Genomic DNA, 19,976 nt, shown 5'->3' with positions numbered 1-19,976 from the left:
TACATATTTGACCAATTTTTAAAAATGTTTTCACAACCTTTGACTTATGTTTAAACTTTGTCTTCACATTCCAGGGGTGAGAGAAAGCCAAAAATAGATCTTTTCAGGACCTGTGTTGCTGCTATTCCTCGACTGCTTCCTGATGGGATGTCAAAACTTGAACTTATTGACCTGCTGGCGAGGTAGGTGAGGACTGTGGTGGGCATTTTTTCACCAAACTCAATTTTAATCCTTTGTCATGATTCCTAAAAGAATGTTCATTTTAAAAATGGACATTTATTAACTCTCAGTACTATCTAGCATGCCCAGAAAGAGTAAAGAAATGCTTTTGGTTTCAGCTTTGTTTTTTTAACTCCCATGCTCAAGAGGTTTAAAATTCAATATAGAAGCAAAGACATAAGCACATAAGGTAAGTAGTAATCTAAAGCCTGAACTTCTGCAAATTAATGGCACACAAAATATGTGATACCTGAAATCAGAGGGTAGGAGGATTACCGTGGTCTGGGGATGGCAGCAGGTGACTCCTGGAAGATGGTGGAACGTGAGCTGCCCTTGAAGGAAAGACAGAGTCAGAGATGAAGAAGGAGTGACGTGAGGACAAGGACAGAGGCGGGACCAGGACATGACATGAGTCTGTTCAGGAAAAAGTTCGCTCAGGATCTGATTCTCAATCTGAGACCCACACCCCTGGAGGGCCAAGAAACAGGGATCCCAAGCTAAGTTTTGTAGTTTTATACTTCAGAAAGCTTCCAAAATCCATACATTTATCCCCCACCATCCTCCATAAGAATGCACAGTCCAGCTTGAACCTCGGGTTAATCTGCTTTGAATGAAATGATATTATTGTACTTAAGTAAGCTTGATTTTTCTCATGTTTATCTGAAGTTCTGGTTGACAGTTATGCATGTCTTTAATTTAAAAATCATAAGTGACTTATAACCTGAATACATTTGGAAGACAAAATCATTAGAAATGGGGTTTGTGGAAAGGGTGGAAGAAGGAAGAACAAAAGTCATCATGATTTGAAAAAAAGAAGAAAAAGGAGTTTGGAAACCCCCTGATAAAAAGAAATAGAAATGATTGGAGAGGCATATTTTCAACTAAGCTTTACTACTACCTGAGGTGTTTGGACTTATGGAGAATAACATGATAAAAGAAAGTAGTATTTCTGGCTGGGTAATCTGATAATGGTGGAAAGCCCAGAGAAGGATAACAGATATTGATGCTGATTTGATTAAAGATGTATTATACATAACCTTATTTATCCACGGGACTTCCCTGGTGGCTCAGATGGTAAACAATCTGCCTACAATGTGGGAGACCCAGGTTCAATCCCTGGGTTGCGAAGAACCCCTGGACAAGGGAATGGCAACCCACTCCAGTATTCTTGCCTGGGAAATCCCATGGACAGAGGAGCCTGGTGGGCTGTAGGCCATAGGGTTGCAAAGAGTGAAACACGAATGAGCGACTAAGCACTTATGCACAGAGGGTGGATTCCCAATGCATGATAAACATGGTGATTTGGAGGTGGGAGGAGCCCAGGAAGAAAGAGACCAAGATACTCTAAAGGACCATCCAGGCTAATACGGAGTCTCCCAGTGTGATGGCAAAGACTGACTGTAAAGAAAAGACAAGTGCCAAAGTCACCCCAAGATGTAGAGGTGCAGCCTGTCCATTTGCCATAGACAACAGTGGGGAGGGTGCTGTGACCAGAAGACCAGTGTTGATATTTCCACAGAGGAGAGGCTCTGAGTGAGAGGGCTTCAGGGGCACTGTGGAATCAGGGGACGAAAGACCGCTCTCCGTGGCCACTCAGGTTCAACTGAACCTGTGTCTGACTCTTTGTGACCCCGTGGACTGTAGCCCACCGGGCTCTTCTGTCTCTGGAATTTTCCAGGCAAGAGAATGAGGGGCCAGCATCTTGAAAGTTGTGGGGGAGGTGCCCCGAAATGGGAACGATACTGATTCCCTTGGGAAGTCTTGAATTTTGCTTCTCTGCTTTGCCATTTGACTAGCCAAGTGATCTAGATGAAGTATTTAACCCCTCAGCCTGTCTTTTGCTCACAAGCCTGTTGAGAGGGCTCACAGACGACCTGGCAGCATTTGGTTCATCTGAAAGTAAATGTCAACAGGGAAAAGACAGCTATCAGTTAAACTGAAGTAGAAGCAAAGTTCACTTATTTCAGTGACTTTCTAACTGGTGATGATTATGTAACCAAACCCTTTGAAATGCTAAGTTTTTAATGTCGTGCAGCCTTTTGGTAACATCTCTAGTGCTCTTTTGCTGTAAATCTGAGTGGGAGACTCTTTATCTCTGAAATCACCTTGATAGCGTCCAGTGACGCCTGGGTCTGCAGACCCTCCATGCCTGGCATGTCAGGAGGGAATTCTGTCAGACGTGGTTGGAATGGCAATGCTATTTATAGTGTATCGTGTTTATTATTGTGTACATTCTTACAGAGTCCAAAGCAGTGGGTCCTGTTTTTATGAGGGGAAAGAACAAATAAATATTCTTGAGAGTTCAAGTCTCGGGGTGAAGTCGAGAAGATGACTGGACTTATATGGGAAGCCTGTGAAGAGGCCTTTTTCATAAGCTTCAAAAGAAGCTAGAGGCTGTTCTCTCAGGGGAAGGATAACTCAGAGAGCTGGCCCTCACACTGGGTCCATTAACCTATGAGAAAACGATCCCCTTCAGCTCTCAAGAAGGTCACAGGGCAGAAGTGAAGAAGCTGAAGAGCAGTAAATGGGGGTTCCAAGCCTTCACTCACTTTATTCCCCTACAGTCCAGTCACATTTGGATTCAGTTGACTTCTGACATGGTCTCATCCGAGAGCTGTGAGCCCTTTTATTTCAGACAGTCTCGTGGTCACATCCATGGTACATTTTTACCAGAGAAAAACTTGGTTTGCTTCATAATCGGCAAACCAACTTTCATGCAGGCTCTGCTGCCCCTCACAGCTCAGTTCCCTGAATGAGTGTCGACTGAAAATATATATATACTGATACGGGGTGAAAGTTGTGTTAGGTTTTACCTGGGGCAAAGTAAGGGCTGTAGCCCAGGAGACAGCATTTCAGACAGCTCTGAGAAACTGCTCCAAAGAGGTCGGGAGAAGGTCAAGTATATATGTGGTTTCAGTGAAGGGGAAATATGCAAAATCAAGCATATATTTTTTGCAGAAGGTTTCTGCTAGTCTCCTGAAGGCAGCTGCTATTCATGCAGAGCACATGTCTCCATGATGGATTTTCGTGCTCTTCTAGATATGAGGAGATATAAGAATTAGGCTCATAGAATCTTCTCCTGAAAATATCTTACTATCTGAAGACCTGCTCTGCCAGTTTTTCCCAGAGCACAGTGTGCCCCATTCCTGATCTCCATCCTGAACTTCTTTCAGAAGGTGTTGAAGGTCAGCAGCTGCAATGGTTCATAATTTAATCTTTGTAGAGGTAGATGGCAAGAGTCAGTTTTTAGTGACAGGAGTTTCAAGGATTGTCCTCTAGAGGCTCCCTTCCCAGCATTAAGTCAAAGTGAAAAGTGAAAGGGTTGGTTGCTCAGTCGTGTCCAACTGTTTGTAACTCCATGGACTGTAGCCCGCCAGGCTCCTCTGTCCATGAAATTCTCCAGGCCAGAATACTGGAGTGGGTAGCCTTTCCTTTCTCCAGGGGATCTTCCCAACCTAGGGATCAAATTCTGGTCTCCTGCATTGCAGGTGGATTCTTTACTGTCTGAGCCACAAGCAAAGAAGGGGGAGCTTACTCTTCTCCTTGGCAGTTGACATCTCTTTTCTCTTTCACTTCCCAAATGTTTCCTGCTCTGCCCTTGACAAGAGGCTCCTTCATCACTTGCTATAGCACTCTAGTTGCATTCAGGCTTTGCTGACCCTTCTTTCAAAAATATGAAATAGGCTTGTGAGAATTAAACAATGGATACAAATCACTTAACATCAGGGCTAGAACACAGCAAGCTCTGAGCAAATGTTAGTTGTTATTTTTAGGCATCTTTGAATCTGAATAACGTACGATGCCACAACTTACAGTTTCATATACATGATGCAGGAAAGTGGGCACACGTTCATTCCTATTTTCAGACAAGGAGCTTGAATTTCAGAAGAGTAAAAGTCAGTTGCTCAAATTTATAGAATTTTCCTGAAGCAGAATGGAAGTGACAGATGTCATTGGTTTTATGCAATTCATGCACATTTTATGGAGTGTTTCTTTTCAGTTGGTAGAACTTTGAGGTCATGCATTCACAGTTCCACCTTTGGTAGTATCTGAAAAATACTTAAATTTACCATTTATCATTGGTTCTTTAGCCTGTGTGTATATAGCAGAGGGTGGCTGTTTTGAGTAGCCAGGTGAGAACATACTGCCTTGATAAACCCCTTAATAATTTTTTTTTTTACTTTATAATTTTATCTTATAATTTTTTAGCTTTTTATTTTGTACCGGGGTATAGCCAATTATGGAGAAGGAAATGGCAACCCACTCTGGTATTCTTGCCTGGGAAATCCCATGGACAGGGGGAGCCTGGCGGGCTGCAGTCTATGGGATCACAAAGAGTCAGACAAGACGTGGCAACTAAACAGTATAGCCAATAAACAGACAATGTTTGTGACAGTTTGAGGTGAACAGGGAAGAGACTCAGCCACACATTACATGTATTATACATGTCTCCATTCTCCCTCAAGCTCCCCTTCCATACAGGCTGCCACATAACATTGACCAGTGCTACACAGTAGGTCCTTGTTAGACCACTTCATCTTATTTCTGCATTTTAATTGAGAAGTAGTTCAAGGCACTGTAAATAGTGGAAGCTCACTCTCTTCACACCTTAGAGAGGAAATTTCTACTGCTCCTGGTGTGAACATTGCAGAGGTTAACAGTCCACTTGTTAGCATGTGTTGCTCCTCTTAGAAACCCTGGTCTCCCTCTGGGCTTTCCCTTCTCAACCATTTCTTCCCCTTCTGCCCTTGGTGATGTTGTGGGCCAGCAGGTCCCTCATACATCTGATAACCTTTGGTCGGTCCTGCCAGAGTTGAAATGAGGCTGTCCTTCCTAATGGAGCTTTTCTTCTGGGTATAGTTTGTGAATTTGCAGTCGCTCCCAGCGAACCTCCAGCAACAAAACTCTTCAAAGCGACTGAAGAGCCAGCTCCACCTGAAGTGGAGCTCACCTTTATGGAAGTATTTTTGGTTCAGTGGTTTGTCTGGTCTGACCAACAAAGAAGGCGGCCTTGCTCAGGCTCTGGGTTTTCCCCACTTAACCCACATCCTTACTCAGCATAGTGCTCGCACTGTACCCCTGACCTACACCCCTGACTCCAGGCAGGGCCTTGGGACCATTGGCCGTGGCCACCTGTTGAATCAGGCCACTCCGGTCCCTGCACCCCGTGCCAGCTGCCAGTGGAGATGGGGACGAGGGATGACACACGCAGCTGATGTTGGCAGTAGCGGTTTTTTGGGTGTGCTTGACTCCTGTGTCACGGTGGAGTCCTTTCAAGCCCTGTCGGTGATCTTGTGTGTAACCATATACTTGTGACCCCATTTTCAGCTCCTGGAAACCAGATCAGCTTCTTAGAAATTTTCCCTCAGGTCCCCCAAGCTGGTCAGACTTCCTGAGTTGCCTTCTTTAAACGTCTCTCTGCTCTCTCAGTTGCAGCCTCCAGATTCTCACAGGACTGTTGTTTATTGTAATCACAGGTGTTTATGTTACTGGCAAGAGCCCATCCTTTTCTGATTTCTCAGTGGGATGGCTCTGCCGGGGTTTGGGGCGCCCTCTCCTTAGCCACTCCTCACTCACTGGACCAGGAGGTTTCGAGTAGGTCGGCCAGCATCAACAGCCTCCTGGCACTTCCTGCATCCTAGGGGTGGCTGAGCATCTTTCTCGTTTGCCTCTGAGTCTTCTTTTCCTTTTTAGTCAGCTAAAATCTTTTGCCCACTTTCTCTTTTATAATATTCAATCCCGTGTGCTCCACAAGATGATGCTGTGATTATCTGTTAAAAATCTAACAGAAGTAAAAATGAGAAAGTTCTGGGTGGAAGAAGCAGCAGTTGTATGTGATCACACAGCTCCATACTCTCCAAGGAACAGTGCGGGGGTGGGGGGACCCCAGCCCTTCCCACAGCACCTTCCTCTTCTCTCTCACCTGCTGCCACTCAGTCTTGCCTTGATATGTTATTTTCACCCCATCTCAGTTCCATGACACTGGACCTTTTTCTTCCACAAACATTCCACTTCTGTTATCAACTGAGCCTTTTATTCCCAAAGCTCTCTCCCCTCCCTGGTCCTGTCTGTCTGTACTCCAGGAATGTTTTTGAGTGTTTTCACCAGTCAAGCATGTGAATAGCATTATTTCAAGAGCAGTGGTCACCAAAAATAGCAAGGGCTGCACCAACTTCAGGCTCTCAGAGTCCTTATTGTGATCCCACACTGTCAGTTTAAAATGAAGACAGATTCCAGATTGCAAATTGTGAATGATGACAAGGTGAGATGAAGAGTAGAGTGGGTCTCATTGGAAATCCGAAAGTACTGGAACTTCTGAAAAGCTTCATCTAAATGGACCATGCCATGGTTTTTTTCTTGACTTTGACTCTAAAGAAATGTGCTTGCCTGGTTTCTTATATATAATAAAACAGCACAAACTGGGTGGTTTCTATAACAGAAATGGATTGAAATACAAAGGAAGTTTGTGATGTCCTTCCTTAGTCCTTAATTAGAAGCCCCAGGTTTAAGACCTCTGTGTGTTCTTTTAGCAACTGTGATCTGCTTGATAATTGCAGACTTAATAGCAAGTCTGCCCTGAAGAATTAGCTTTTCCTTCTCAGCATCTTTGTAGAACTTGACTTGCTTTTGGAACAGAAAAATACAGCTTTCCTGCTTATGAATGAGCTTTTGCCTGGTTATCTGGTCAAATTTGGACCAATTAGTGTACTTCATGCTCTAAAGCAGCGGTCCCCACTTCTTTGGGACGTGGGATCAGTTTCATGGAAGACAATTTTTCCACAGAGGGGTCGATGGGCAGGGGGGTGGTTTCAGGATGAATCAAGCTCATTACATGTATTGTGTATTTTATATCTATTGTTATTACATCAGCACCACCTCGGATCATCAGGCATTAGATCCCGAAGGTTGGGAACCCCTGCTCTAGAGAATAAGGATATTCCATATTAAGTTTCTGAAATACTGTCTATTCAAAAAAACGTAACTGTTCCAGACCTGTTTTGTGGAGAAAACTTTGCATTAAAGATGAGAAGTCCTGAGCTAGAATCCTGGACTTTGAGAAAGTTCCTTAACCACTCTGGTTCACAATTTCTTTTTCTATTGGTTGAGGACATTAGGGGGCCTCTGTTGACTCGGCCACCTTCTTCTTGAACACTAAACACTTCCAGGCTGCTGAGCCCTGGAAATTCTACATCCTAGGTATCTTCACTCTCCCTCTCTCCCTTCTTCGCGTCTTCTCCTCCTTGGGTCAGGCCTCCGCCACTTGGTGCCTGAGTCACTGTAATGACCTCCCAGATGGTCTCTGCCCTCAGTCTTGTGACCTCTTCAAGGCACCCTCCGTATTCCTGCCTAACTTTTTTTTCCCTCAGATGTGAGCCTCATCCTGTTACTTTCCCCTGTAACTTTCAGAATCAATTCATTTTCTTCCTGTAATAGCTCCCACGCACGAGGTGCTCACATGTACTCCATGCTTGCTGTGGTGCTCAACACTGCGTGGATCATCTCAGGAGCTCACAGCAGGCTAATGAGATACACGTACAGCTGTTATCCCAGTCTCCTGACTGGGGCTCAGAGGCTGAGAGGTTCAGCAACTAGCACGTGGTCGCATAGCTGTTCGTGACAGAGGCAAAGACAGCAGTCAGGTGATCTAATTCCAGGGTGCACACACTTAACCTCTTAGTGCTATGTCACCTCCTTGGGTGGCCCACAGGCCCTCGATCGAACTGCCCCTGCTCCCTCTCCAGGCCTGTCTCACGCCTCGCTCTAGCTAACACTCTACCCGGTAAACACAGCCAATCTAAGGGCTGAATCTTAGGAGGGCCTCAAAATGTGTGTATATTAAATAAGTGGATGAGTAACTCGATAAAGAGTGATGTTAGCTCTAATGCTGCATACCGATGTTGAGATTTACTATTATCGTGTTCTAGCTTAAATCACAAATACACTGCTATTCTTCAGTTGACAGACTCAAGATTTCTCAACTCTGGCATCATCAGCATTTTATTTTACATGAATGTTGATAGAAGCTTTATTTCTTATAATCAAAACACAGAAACTATCCTTATGCCATTCAGGGTGAATATTAAACTATGATATAGCCATAACATGGAATACTGCTCATAGAACAAGCTGTTGACTGTCAGCACTTTAGGCCAGATAATTCTTTGTCATAGCCATTGTCCTGTGCACTGTAGGATGTTTAGCAGCGTCCTTGGCTTCTACCTCTACACAAATACCAGGAGCACCCTCCCAGGTTGTAGCAACCGGTAATGTCTCTAGTCGTTGCCAAAAATCCCTTGGTAGGGGCAAAACCAATTGAGGATAACTGACCTAACTTTTAATTGTTCATTTTCACTCAACTTCTGGATGAGTCCTCCAGTACCATCTTGAAGAGTGGTAAGCTTTGATACTATTAGAGCTTATTTTATAGTCAGTAATATATTAAAAAGTATATACAGCTAAATGCAACATGGTGCCTTGGATTGCATTCTGAAACAGGAAGGACATTAATGGAAAACTGGTAAAATCTGAATAAAATCTGTATTTTAGTTAATAGCATCAAACCAATGTTAACATCTTAGTTCTAATCAACTGCCATGGTTACCTAAGATGTTAACATTAGGGGAGCTGAGTGAAAACCGTCATATTAGGTGAGGGTAACCCATTTTCAGACACAGATAAAAGCAGAGCCCTACATGTGTTCCTTTATAGCTGTAGAAGAAAAACTACTAACTGACATCATTGTCTTCACTCATCTTACAGGCTCTCTATTCATATGGATGATGAACTGCGACATATTGCCCAAAATTCTCTTCAGGGTTTACTTGTCGACTTCTCAGACTGGAGGGAAGATGTCCTGTTTGGCTTCACCAACTTCCTGCTTCGGGAAGTAAATGACATGCATCACACGCTCCTCGACTCGTCTCTCAAGCTCCTGCTCCAGCTGCTCACCCAGTGGAAACTGGTCATACAAACGCAAGGCAAAGTCTACGAACAGGCCAACAAAATCAGAAATGCAGAGGTAATTTTCACACTCCTCCCATTAATTGATGTTCTTTTACAGAGTACGTATATATAGATAAGTGGCAGCCCAGAGAACCTTCTGGGTTCTTATTTCCAGCTGTCTAGGAACTTTCTTCCAAGGCGTGACCCTGAGTTTTTCCATCTGCTTAATCTGTGACCAAGAAACTCAGGGCATGATTATGTCACATCAGGTTAGACTTATTAACAAGGCATTTAGAAAGTAGAAATTGTTTTCTTTCAGAGAATTAGGTTTCAGAATCTGTTTGTATGAGCAGATGACCATAGGGAAGAGATAATAGAGGTGGAGGTGGATCTCGCTGTAGATGTGGAGATGGATCTAGGTATGGATATGTATCTAGATATGCATATGGATCCAGAGCTGAATGTGGATGTGAATTAGCATTCAGAACTGGATATGAATGTGTGTATGGGTCCAGATATGGATATGAATCTAGAGCAGATATGAATATGGATATTGGTATGAGTCTAAGGCATATGAATATAGAGGTGGAGTGGATTATGGAGGTAGACATGGATATGAATCTAGAGCAGATATGGGTATGAGTCTAAGGCATATGAATATAAGTATAAACATGGAGTTAGATGTGCATTATGGAGGCTGATGTGGATATGAATCTAAAGCATATACGGGTATAGCTATGAATATGGATGTAGGGTTAGATGTGGGTGTGGATATATAAAAGTTAGCTGCCCACCAGTTTCTTTTGTCCCTAGTCAGCCACAAATTAGTTGCTTTCTCCACTATCCAGAGAAGAAAGTAGTCTTGTGGTTTCTTTATTCTTTCATGCCTCAAACCTGAATGGTAAAAAAAAATAACGATACCGTGTTGGAGAGCATTCCTCATTTACACTGAGGAGGAGTGTAATCGGAGGAGAACCCAGGCAGCATGACTTGGCACTGGCAGTGAGCCCATAGAGGAACTGCCTGGCTGCAGAAGAGCTTAACTGAGGGTCTGCGGAATGTCAAGGCTCAGGAAGTATGAGAATATTTAGAACCCAGATGGGCTGGCCTCAGAGAGCAGGTTCAGGGCATTTTCCATCCTTGTGTCCTACATTCGCCAAAAGATGACAAGGAGGAAAACAAGGGTTGCATATGTTTATAAAAGGAAGCTGGAAATGAAGGCAGAATCTGCCCCGTTGTCTGCTTGCTCTTGTTTTATTTATTTATTTTTTTTCTTGCTCTTGCTTTAGACTCACTCAGTCTGGGAACTTTCAGAACCCTTCTACTTAACGTGCAAAACCCAGATTAAAAACTAACATGAAAACAGGTCACCAAATCTGATTAGAAAGTCAACGTTTGAAACTTCAGTTTAGTAGTAACTAAAATAGAGAAATCGCTATAGAGAATTTAAGTAAAATCAAATTAGGTCACTTTAAATATATAGGGTCATCTCCAATGGTGTGGATGGAAGTGGTTTTTATTCTTACTAATAGTCTTTGAAAAGGTATTCGTTTTTAGAACCACCAGAGGGTTGATGATATTCCAAAGTAGTAAGTGGTCTGAAAACAAAAAGGGATCTGTGATATTTCATGAATAATAATGAATTCATAGACATGTCTGGTTCTAAGCCAGTGTAATTTATGTCAGTATTACGAGGTCAAATGTGCCAAACATACATAGACGAGTGACGACTTCTTCCACTGTTGTTTTTCTGAACATAGAATTTTTTTTCATTGCGTGACAGCTAATTGCCAATGGCTCCAGCCACCGAATCCAGTCGGAGCGAGGTCCCCACTGCAGTGTACTCCATGCTGTGGAAGGTTTTGCCCTGGTTTTACTCTGCAGTTTCCAGGTGGCCACACGCAAACTGTCTGTTTTAATACTCAAGGAAATTCGAGCTTTATTTGTTGCTCTGGGTCAGCCTGAGGTATGGATTGTTTTTCTGAATTTTCCAATTCATATCTTTCAACAGTTTCAAAGTTTAAAAACTGTAAAGAATACATTACTATTTTATGTACTTTCATGTCACATGATGTCAACAAAAAATTTTTGAAAGAGGGTGGGTTTTTAATTGTGAAATCGTACTCTTGATCTGCAGGAACTAAGTTATATATTCTGTGGGCAATAGAATAGACCATTCCTGATTTTCTACATGATGATGCTTTGGGAAGGAGTGAATCTTATGATTCAGTAACAGAACATTTTCTTTCATAATGTTCAGTGCACGTAGAATTAAGAAGTTGTTGTTACATTTATAGTAGAGAATGAACTTGAGAAAACAATGCATTCCATTTAGAATGAGCAAAGTATCAAACATTCTAGCTTACTGAAAGTTGTTTAGTCTCAATAGTGGTACAAAAATGGCATCACAAGAAAACATGTCCTCTTGAGACAAGAGAAATGAGCTGATTAATTAATTAATTAATGATTGTCTCCAGCTAGTCTTCCGCACTTGGTCAAGTGCTGTACACCCTTGTTTAGGTTAAGAGGTAAGGTTAAGGCACAGGTGGTCAAACCCTATCCATAAGTTGATGAAAGAAGGACATACTTCACATGCTTATTTAGAAAAATGCTACTTTCCATTTTCTTGTTTTTAATCACTAATCTTGGTTTTATGATCTTCCTCAAAATGATCATTGTCTTTACAAAATATTTTCAAATGTATCCCAGTCCTTTCTGCTCACATTTCTACAGCAAGCTTTCTGATGTGTTTTAGGACATCTCTGGGATCTAGTGAATGGATCTCTTAGGACACGGTATATTTTGATAAACCTTCATTAAGTCTCTATAGTAGTAATGATAATTATTATTGTGAGGCTAATAATTACCTGAGAATAACCTCAGGTATAACCTCACAGGAACCTGAGAATCAATACTGTTTTTGTTCCCATTGCACATATTCTTAGAGTGAGGTTTAGGGAGGTTAAATGCCATACCTAGAATCAACAGCTAGGCTGTGGCAGAGCTAGAATTGAAAACCATATTTATATATGCCTCTAAAGCCCAGGTTCTTTGCTACTTCAACAAGCTGTGTTAAGTATGCTTCTCATACGGTACTTTCTTTAACCAGCCGCAGCTGGTCTTTTTCAGTAAATTTTTTTATTGAGATACAAGCAACATACATTATTTGTTTCAAGTGTACAGCATTCCATAGTTGTTTATCTTGTAAAACGTTCACCACAACAAGTAATTAATATCCATCACCACTCATGGCTACAGGATTTTTTTTCTTTTTTGTGGTAACTTTTAAGATCTACTCTCTTAGCAACTTTTAAATTTGCAATATGGTATTGTTAACTGTAGTTGCCATGCTGTATATTACATCTGTGTGACTTGTTGGTTTTATAGCCAGAAGTTTATACCTCTTTTATTCCTTTGCCCATTTTGCCACCCCTCCCCCAACCCCTGGGAACCAATTAATCTGTTCTCTGTATCCGTTTTTTTGTTTGTTTTTTTTTCAGCCACAACTTTTTTGAAATCATTCTCATTCATACGCAAGTATGAATGAGGAATGAGGACATTCCAAGTAAGGACATTCCGAAGCTTTCCTATAAGGGTTCTAAGTAAATGATTTCATGTTCCTGAGCCTCTCTATATTAAAGAATGGCAAAGATACACACGTTCATGTGTATAAGTACTATTCATGTAGAAGAATTTCCTGTAAGATGCTTTCTCTTGTGCTTTTTTTCCAGTTTGCTTCTTTTACCAAACAGCTGTGCCCAACATAGGGACCACAGAGAGGGTGCGGTCAGTCTCCAGTGCACTTTCTTTGGGACTGAAATTCAATCACAATCAACAGTTAATGTTATTTTAGCAGATCAGTGACTTAAGTATGTAGCCTTATCATGGTCTGGCAAAGCATACTCTTGTGGCATTTGCATTCCTGAAAATTAATGATGACCTGAACACTTTAGTGAATAAGGTGTGATCCTAAGGTTTAGATTCCAGTTTCAGTAAGTGTATGTACATGGGTTTTCGAAATTGAAATGTCTTTTCAGTACAAGGTCAAATTGGCGCTCCAATTTTCTTCCACTGAAGCTTGTAAGACTAAACTCAGAACCACAGGGAGTTTTACCCACTACCTTTCACACCTCGGCACTCACTTTTCTTTGAGAAAACCCTTATCACTACCCTGCAAGCTGTTCTGCTGCCTGTGCTGGACAAAGGCGGTGGGGAGGGTGGAAGGGCTCATTTTCCCACGGAGAGTAATCGCCTCCCTTCTTTTCAGGACGATGACAGACCTATGATTGATGTCATGGATCAGCTGAGTTCTTCCATCCTCGAAAGTTTTATTCACGTAGCAGTTTCGGATTCAGTAAGTACACATTTGATCCTGCTTGCTGATAATCCTTAAGTATAAGTTCTGGGCCTCTCTGGAAAAGAGATACGGAGAAAAAAAACCATGTAGAAGAATTCTGGGGGTTTATGTCAGGTTAATAAGCTGACACAGATGTGCTTAGGAAAACAAGACTTAGTTTTTTAGATACTAGTTCTGGAGACCTTCAGATAAATTTAAAAGAAAATTTGTGAGACTTCCCTCATGGTCCAGTGGCTAAGACTCTGCATTCCCAGTGCAGGGGGCACAGGTTGGATCGGGGAATTAGATACCACATGCTGCAGCTAAACCCTGGTGCAGCCAAATAAATAAAAGCATTATTCAAAACAGAATTTGAGTCTGAGGAAGATAGATAAAAATTTTGCAAATTGAAACTTCAGAAATTGCTCAGGATCCTTTAAAAAAATTTATTGGTTTTATTTATTACTCTTAAAGCTCTATATAGCTTATATTAATGTGGTGCTTTACAATTTACAAGATGCTTTCACAGTTATTCTCTTTTTTGAATAGAAAATGATGAGGCTGTAGTTACATAGTATGTAGTTACATAGTATGTTAGGGCCTGAACTTGACCATATCTGGAGTCTGAGCATAATAGAGCTTGACACAAGCTGCTACACAAATACATTCTTTGTCTTATTTTATTTTTTTAAATTAATTCTTATTGGACAGTCTTTGTTTTAAAACTCATATTGGCAACTTTTTAATTTCTGATCAAGTAGAAGGGAAATTGAAATGGATTTTAATTACTTGATTTAAAAAAAATCATTATAGCACAGTAATGAGACTTGGATTGATTTTAGCTAAATGACTGAAGGGAGGCAGAGCAGATCTGTAGAACTGACATTGTTGATGCCCCTTGTGTATTCCAGGCAAATAATTATGAATGAAAAGAAGCATATTTGACAAAGAGCTATAAATAAATTTGTGAGCTTTTCTGCGATTAAACAGAGGTCCCTATTTTTAGCAGCCCTATTCTTGCTTGTGGTTGTAATGTTAACAGTAATTACTGAAATTAGTGGAATTACTAAAACTATTAGCCAAGCAATCAAACCTTAACAGTAATACTGAATAGTGCTACCTCCCTGGTGGCTCAGTGGTAAATAACTGCCTGCAGTGCAGGAGACCTGCGTTTGATCCCTTGGCTGGGAAGACCCCCTGGAGAAGGAAATGGTAGCCCACTCCAGTATTCTTGCCTGGAGAATCCCATGGACAGAGGAGCCTGGCAAGCTACAGTCCATGGGTTCACACACAGTCAGACACAACTTAGGGACTAAACAACAACCACCACCACCTCTTCGTTTAGAAATGCAGATTGCTTTTACACTAAATAAGACCATCAGGTGTAATTGTTTTATATACTTATCTTATTTCCCTTCAGATCATATTCTGTTCACATGATTTTGTTCTGTGTTTATCAGAATCTAAATCTTGAGCCAGGGTGACCAGGTCAGCAGGGATGCATGTAAGAAGATGCACAGAAAGGGGAGTAGAGGCATGGGGGTAAACAGCGCCTGCTCTGTGCAAGGGTTTGACATCCCTTATCTCATGTCATTTACTTAAAAACTAGGTGAGGTCAGCACTGCCATTTCCAGGTCATAAATTAAGCAGAGAGAGGCTCTGGGGGGTTCAGAGATGTTCCCTGGGCACTGGCATTGGGCAGAGCCAGCGTTGGAGCCTTAAGTCTCGGGCTCTGAAGCTGCAGCTGTGCCTCTTCAGCCCATTAACCATGGAGGCCACTGGGCCACCCCTCTGCTCCATGGGAACTCAGAGACCCTGCAGGTAAAATGGAGCATTTTATGTGCCCAACAGATATAAGAGCAATTCTATCTCGTGGCCCAGCAGCTAGATTATTTGAAACTTTCCTCAAGTTTGATAGTCTGGACTTAAAAGAGAATGAAATACATGAAACTGTGTGTTATCAATATGTAAATATATATCTATATGTATAGATATTAAATATAGATACAGGTATCTTTTTGGCACTAGTGGTAAAGAACCCACCTGCCAATGCAGGAGACATCAGAGACACCGGTTCGATCCCTGGGTTGGGAAGATCCCCAGGAGAAGGAAATGACAACCCACTCTCGTATTCTTGCCTGGAGAATCCTAGGCTAGAGGAGGAGGAGCCTGGTGGGTCCACAGAGTTGCACAGAGTCAGACAGGACCGAAGTGCTTTGCATGCACATAGCATGCATCTTTCAAAGGGTTTTAGAATGTATTCTGGCTTGACATCATAGGACAAAAATAAGTAGGTATCTTAACCTCAAAAAAGCGTCAGTAAAATGCCCTTCATAAAAGGGATTACATGTAGCCATATCCCTAAGCCATAGGGAAGGTATTTCAGTCCAAGTAAAGACTCTTGAGAATCCCTTGGACTGCAGGGGGATCCAACCAGTCCATCCTAAAGGAAATCAGTCCTGAATATTCATTGGAAAGACATGTTGAAGCTGAAACTCCAATACTTTGGCCACCTGATGTGAAGAGCTAACTCATTTGAAAAGACCCTGGTGCTGGGAAAGATTGAGGGCTGGAGGAGAAGGCGACGACAGAGGATGAGATGGTGGATGGCATCACCGACTCAATGGACATGAGTTTGGGTAAACTCTGGGAGTTGGTGATGGACAGGGAGGCCTGGGGTGCTGCTGTCCACAGGGTCACAAAGAGTCGGACACAACTGAGCTGACTGACTGAAAGGTAAACAAAAATCATGGCTTAAAAAAAAAAAAACTAATTACAAGGACTTACCTGTGGTCCAGTGGTCAGAACTCTTGAATTTCCGCTGCAGGGCACACAGGTTCAATCCCTGGTTGAGGAGCTAAGATTCCACATCCTGCAGGGCACAGCAAAAAAAAAACCAAAACCAAAACCAAAAACCCTAATTACAGAGGTAATAACACACAAATCTCAGAGATTAGTAGCTTTTCAGAAATGTAAATTGGCACATCTGTGGTTGAGTTTAACTAATGTCGTATATTTGCTTGACAAGTATTTAGTGGTCAGCTCCTGGGTACTAGTGTGCGGAGCTCTGTGACATTGAAACATCATTTCTGCTATCCACAGCCTCACGTAGGAATGACCACGACTGCAAGCCCAGGTCTGGCATGGTGGAGTGGGGTGGGCATGGAAGGGGTGTTTGAGATTCCAAGCTGGGCCCGTGGCAGAGGTGGATGGGCAAAGCACTGTGGAGGAAGAGGCACTGGGCCACGGCCAGGACACGGACCTTGCGGCTCAGCATCGCGTCATAGCCTGCTTCTTGCACCTGCAGGCGACCCTGCCCTTGACCCACAGTGTGGACCTGCAGTGGCTGGTGGAGTGGAGTGCTGTCCTGGTCAACAGCCATTACGACGTGAAGAGCCCTTCCCACGTCTGGATTTTCGCCCAGTCTGTCAAGGATCCCTGGGTGCTCTGCCTCTTCAGCTTCCTCCGGCAAGAGAACCTGCCCAAGCACTGCCCCACTGCCCTCAGCTATGCCTGGCCCTACGCCTTCACGCGGCTGCAGTCTGTGATGCCCCTGGTGGACCCGAAGTAAGGGGCCCCTATGCTTCCCTCTGTTCTGCTTGTTTTACCATAATTTCCCCCTTTTACGTTTTATATTAGAGATCAGGATAGACTCCTCTAGCTTCTAACAGGGCTTCCTATGTGGCGCTTAGTGGTTAAGAGCCCCACTGCCAATGTAGGAGTTTCTGAACATCCTACTACAGAATTCTTAGTCTTAAGTAGAAACAGGTTAAAAGTTCATGTCTGGAGTTAGTTTTTTCCCTCCCTTAATCATCAGTGTGATTATCTGACTATAGAATCTCTGCCTCTTACTGGTTGAAAGGGTAGTAAGTTCTATTCAACTCTCTAACCAATAGAGACGTTCCCTGTCCAGAGAGACAGTCTTGGACAGGTAATTGTTCAACTCACTTGGGGCCCTTCCCAGCATCTTTGTTGAATAAGTGATACCTTAAAATCCAGAACTTAGTTTTCCCTCTTGTTTTCAACTCTATATTTCTAGTAGCCCAATTAATGCCAAGAAAACCAGCACGGCCGGCAGCGGAGACAACTACGTTACGTTGTGGAGAAATTACCTTATTCTTTGCTTTGGAGTTGCAAAACCCAGTATTATGAGCCCAGGACACTTACGAGCTTCCACTCCAGAAATAATGGCCACGACACCTGATGGTACAGTGAGCTACGATAACAAGGTGACATGACATGCTTCAGAAGAATTATTCTGTAAGGTTTTTTTTTAGCTTGTTTGTCTAGAGTTCACAGTGCACATTGCACTGTGCCTGCCATCTGGAGTATATGGGATCAGATTTTTCATCCTATACATTTCTAAATTCCATTGAGCGTGTGTGTGAATAATTTAGTATTCCTCCCCTGACAGTTGGGAAACTGAAAATAAATGGAAGTTAAGAAACTTGCTGAAAACCGTAGAGGGACTTGTATTTATCAGTGCCCTGACGTTTGGTGCCCCACATACCACATTGCTCTCACGCCTCAGCGAGTATTCACCTTTAAACTGGGTCTTGATTAAATTATCTTGTTAAAGATGGTTTTGTGGATTTACATAATTGTTTTTTCAATTAATTGATTTTAATTAGAGGGTAATTACTTGACAGTATTGTGATGGTTTCGGTCATACGTCAACATGAATTGGCCACACGTGTACATGTGTCCTCCCCCCATCCTGAACGCCCCTCCCACCTCCCTCCCCACCCTGTCCCTCTGGGTTGTCACAGAGCTCCGACTTTGGGTGCCCTACGTCATGCACTGAACTTGCACTGGTCATCTGTTTCACATATGGTAATGTACATGTTTCAATGCTGAGATCCCCTGTGGCTCAGTGGTTAAAAAAAAATAGTTTTGTTGGTGTTTTTGTTTTTTTTTAAAGAAGACTGTTATAATCAGAATGTTCTTTAGATTTTGTGTTCCAGGGGAAAATTGCATTCATTGTGTTGTTTTTAAATTCTCGTGTTTTTTCTTTTTTTTTTTTTTTCCTGAAATGATGGCAGTGCCTTGGGATGTGGTTCAGTACTTGAAAACTGTTATAATGGAATCATCATTTGGTTAAAGGAAGCCTCAGTTGTCATGTTACCTCTTTTTCACTTTTCATCAACTTGTTTCAGGCCATAGGCACCCCGTCGGTGGGCGTTCTGTTAAAGCAGTTGGTGCCTTTGATGAGACTTGAGGGCATTGAGATCACAGAGTCCTTAGTTTTAGGATTTGGAAGGACAAATTCCCTTGTCTTCAGGTACGGTAATCTTGTTCTGAATTTGTATATACTCCTGCTCTCATAGTTACTGTTTCTAATTCAAGTTTGAGTTTGCGTGTTGGTGTGTGCCTGGAGAGGGTGCAGGCTTCGCACGGTTCCCTCTATGTCCTTGTGGGTTTTCATGCATGTGACATTGCGATTGCCTCAAATTTCACTTTCAGTCATTGCAACTCTGATTTTACCTTTCGAATGTTCTCTCACATACAGGCTTTGTTTTAGGTAACTTTAAATGAAGTCAGTGTCAGTCCCCAGTTAGCTAGACTGTTCAGAGGCCGTAACATCAAAATAGTGAGTCTGCTCATCAGCCACTCATACAACAGACTCTCAAAGGTTGATCATCGACAGAATATTTTCAGGGGTGTCTGTGACATGTCACACATGCTAGTCTTTCTATAAGATGATGTGTCTGCCTTAAGAGAACAGCTATGTCTCACTGTCTGGATTCCTCTAATCCAATAACCATTTCATCTGAGGCAGTGTCAAAGCATTTTCAAAGAATCCTCATAAAATGTTAGTTTAGGCTGCCTCTCATAGTTTTATTTGGCCATAAAAGCCTATAAGGACAAAAAAAAATCTTATTTTTTGATGTACACAGAAAATGGAAAGCTCCAAGCATCTGTGAGAAATTTATTGGAAAACTAAAGATTAACGAGCCATTTTAGAAGTGACTAAAAAATATGTTAAGTATAGACTCAGATTTTATCCTTTAAAAATGTAACTGAGTACTGACTACTTGAGTGCTAGTTAACCAGTGTTTTACTACTTATTGATTGATTAGTTAAGACAAGGCATCATATAGAAATACTACAAGAGGATAGTAAAAACCTAATGTCTTTCTCAAAGAACCTAAGGCTCTTTTGCACATCTTACCCTCTCAGTTTTCCTAGGGACAGGGAAGATGATGCAATTTACCAGCCACCTGCATGCAGAAAAATTAATGTCTCAGTGCCCTCACTGGTAAAATTGTTACAATAAATAAAAATAAATTATATCTCTCTAATTTAAAAAAACTGGTATAATTATAGAATCTATCTTACAGATTTATTGAGGGCATTAAATGTAAAAGTGTACATAGTAAATATTTCATAAAGGATTGCTATTAGATGAGGAGACTATTAGTGTCATTTAGTAACACTGACACTATTAGTGTTATTTCCATTTCTTTGATGGAGAAAT

The 19,976-nt window shown here is 42.0% G+C and overlaps 1 protein-coding gene across 1 annotated transcript in view; it reads left to right on the top strand.

Annotated features, from left to right (window-relative positions):
* The window catches only part of FRY (FRY microtubule binding protein), a 331,149-nt gene that overhangs the window by 212,810 nt on the left and 98,363 nt on the right, over positions 1-19,976 (top strand). The window contains 7 exon segments of the mRNA XM_042254804.2: positions 75-182; positions 8,980-9,238; positions 10,946-11,128; positions 13,430-13,516; positions 16,806-17,065; positions 17,538-17,727; positions 18,655-18,779. Coding sequence (XP_042110738.1) covers positions 75-182; positions 8,980-9,238; positions 10,946-11,128; positions 13,430-13,516; positions 16,806-17,065; positions 17,538-17,727; positions 18,655-18,779 — 1,212 coding nt within the window.

Source organism: Ovis aries, chromosome 10 (genome assembly GCF_016772045.2).
Source record: "Ovis aries strain OAR_USU_Benz2616 breed Rambouillet chromosome 10, ARS-UI_Ramb_v3.0, whole genome shotgun sequence".
NCBI classification, from domain to species: domain Eukaryota; kingdom Metazoa; phylum Chordata; class Mammalia; order Artiodactyla; family Bovidae; genus Ovis; species Ovis aries.
The sequence above is the reverse complement of the archived record's forward strand: the minus strand, read 5'-3'. Positions and strand labels throughout refer to the sequence as shown.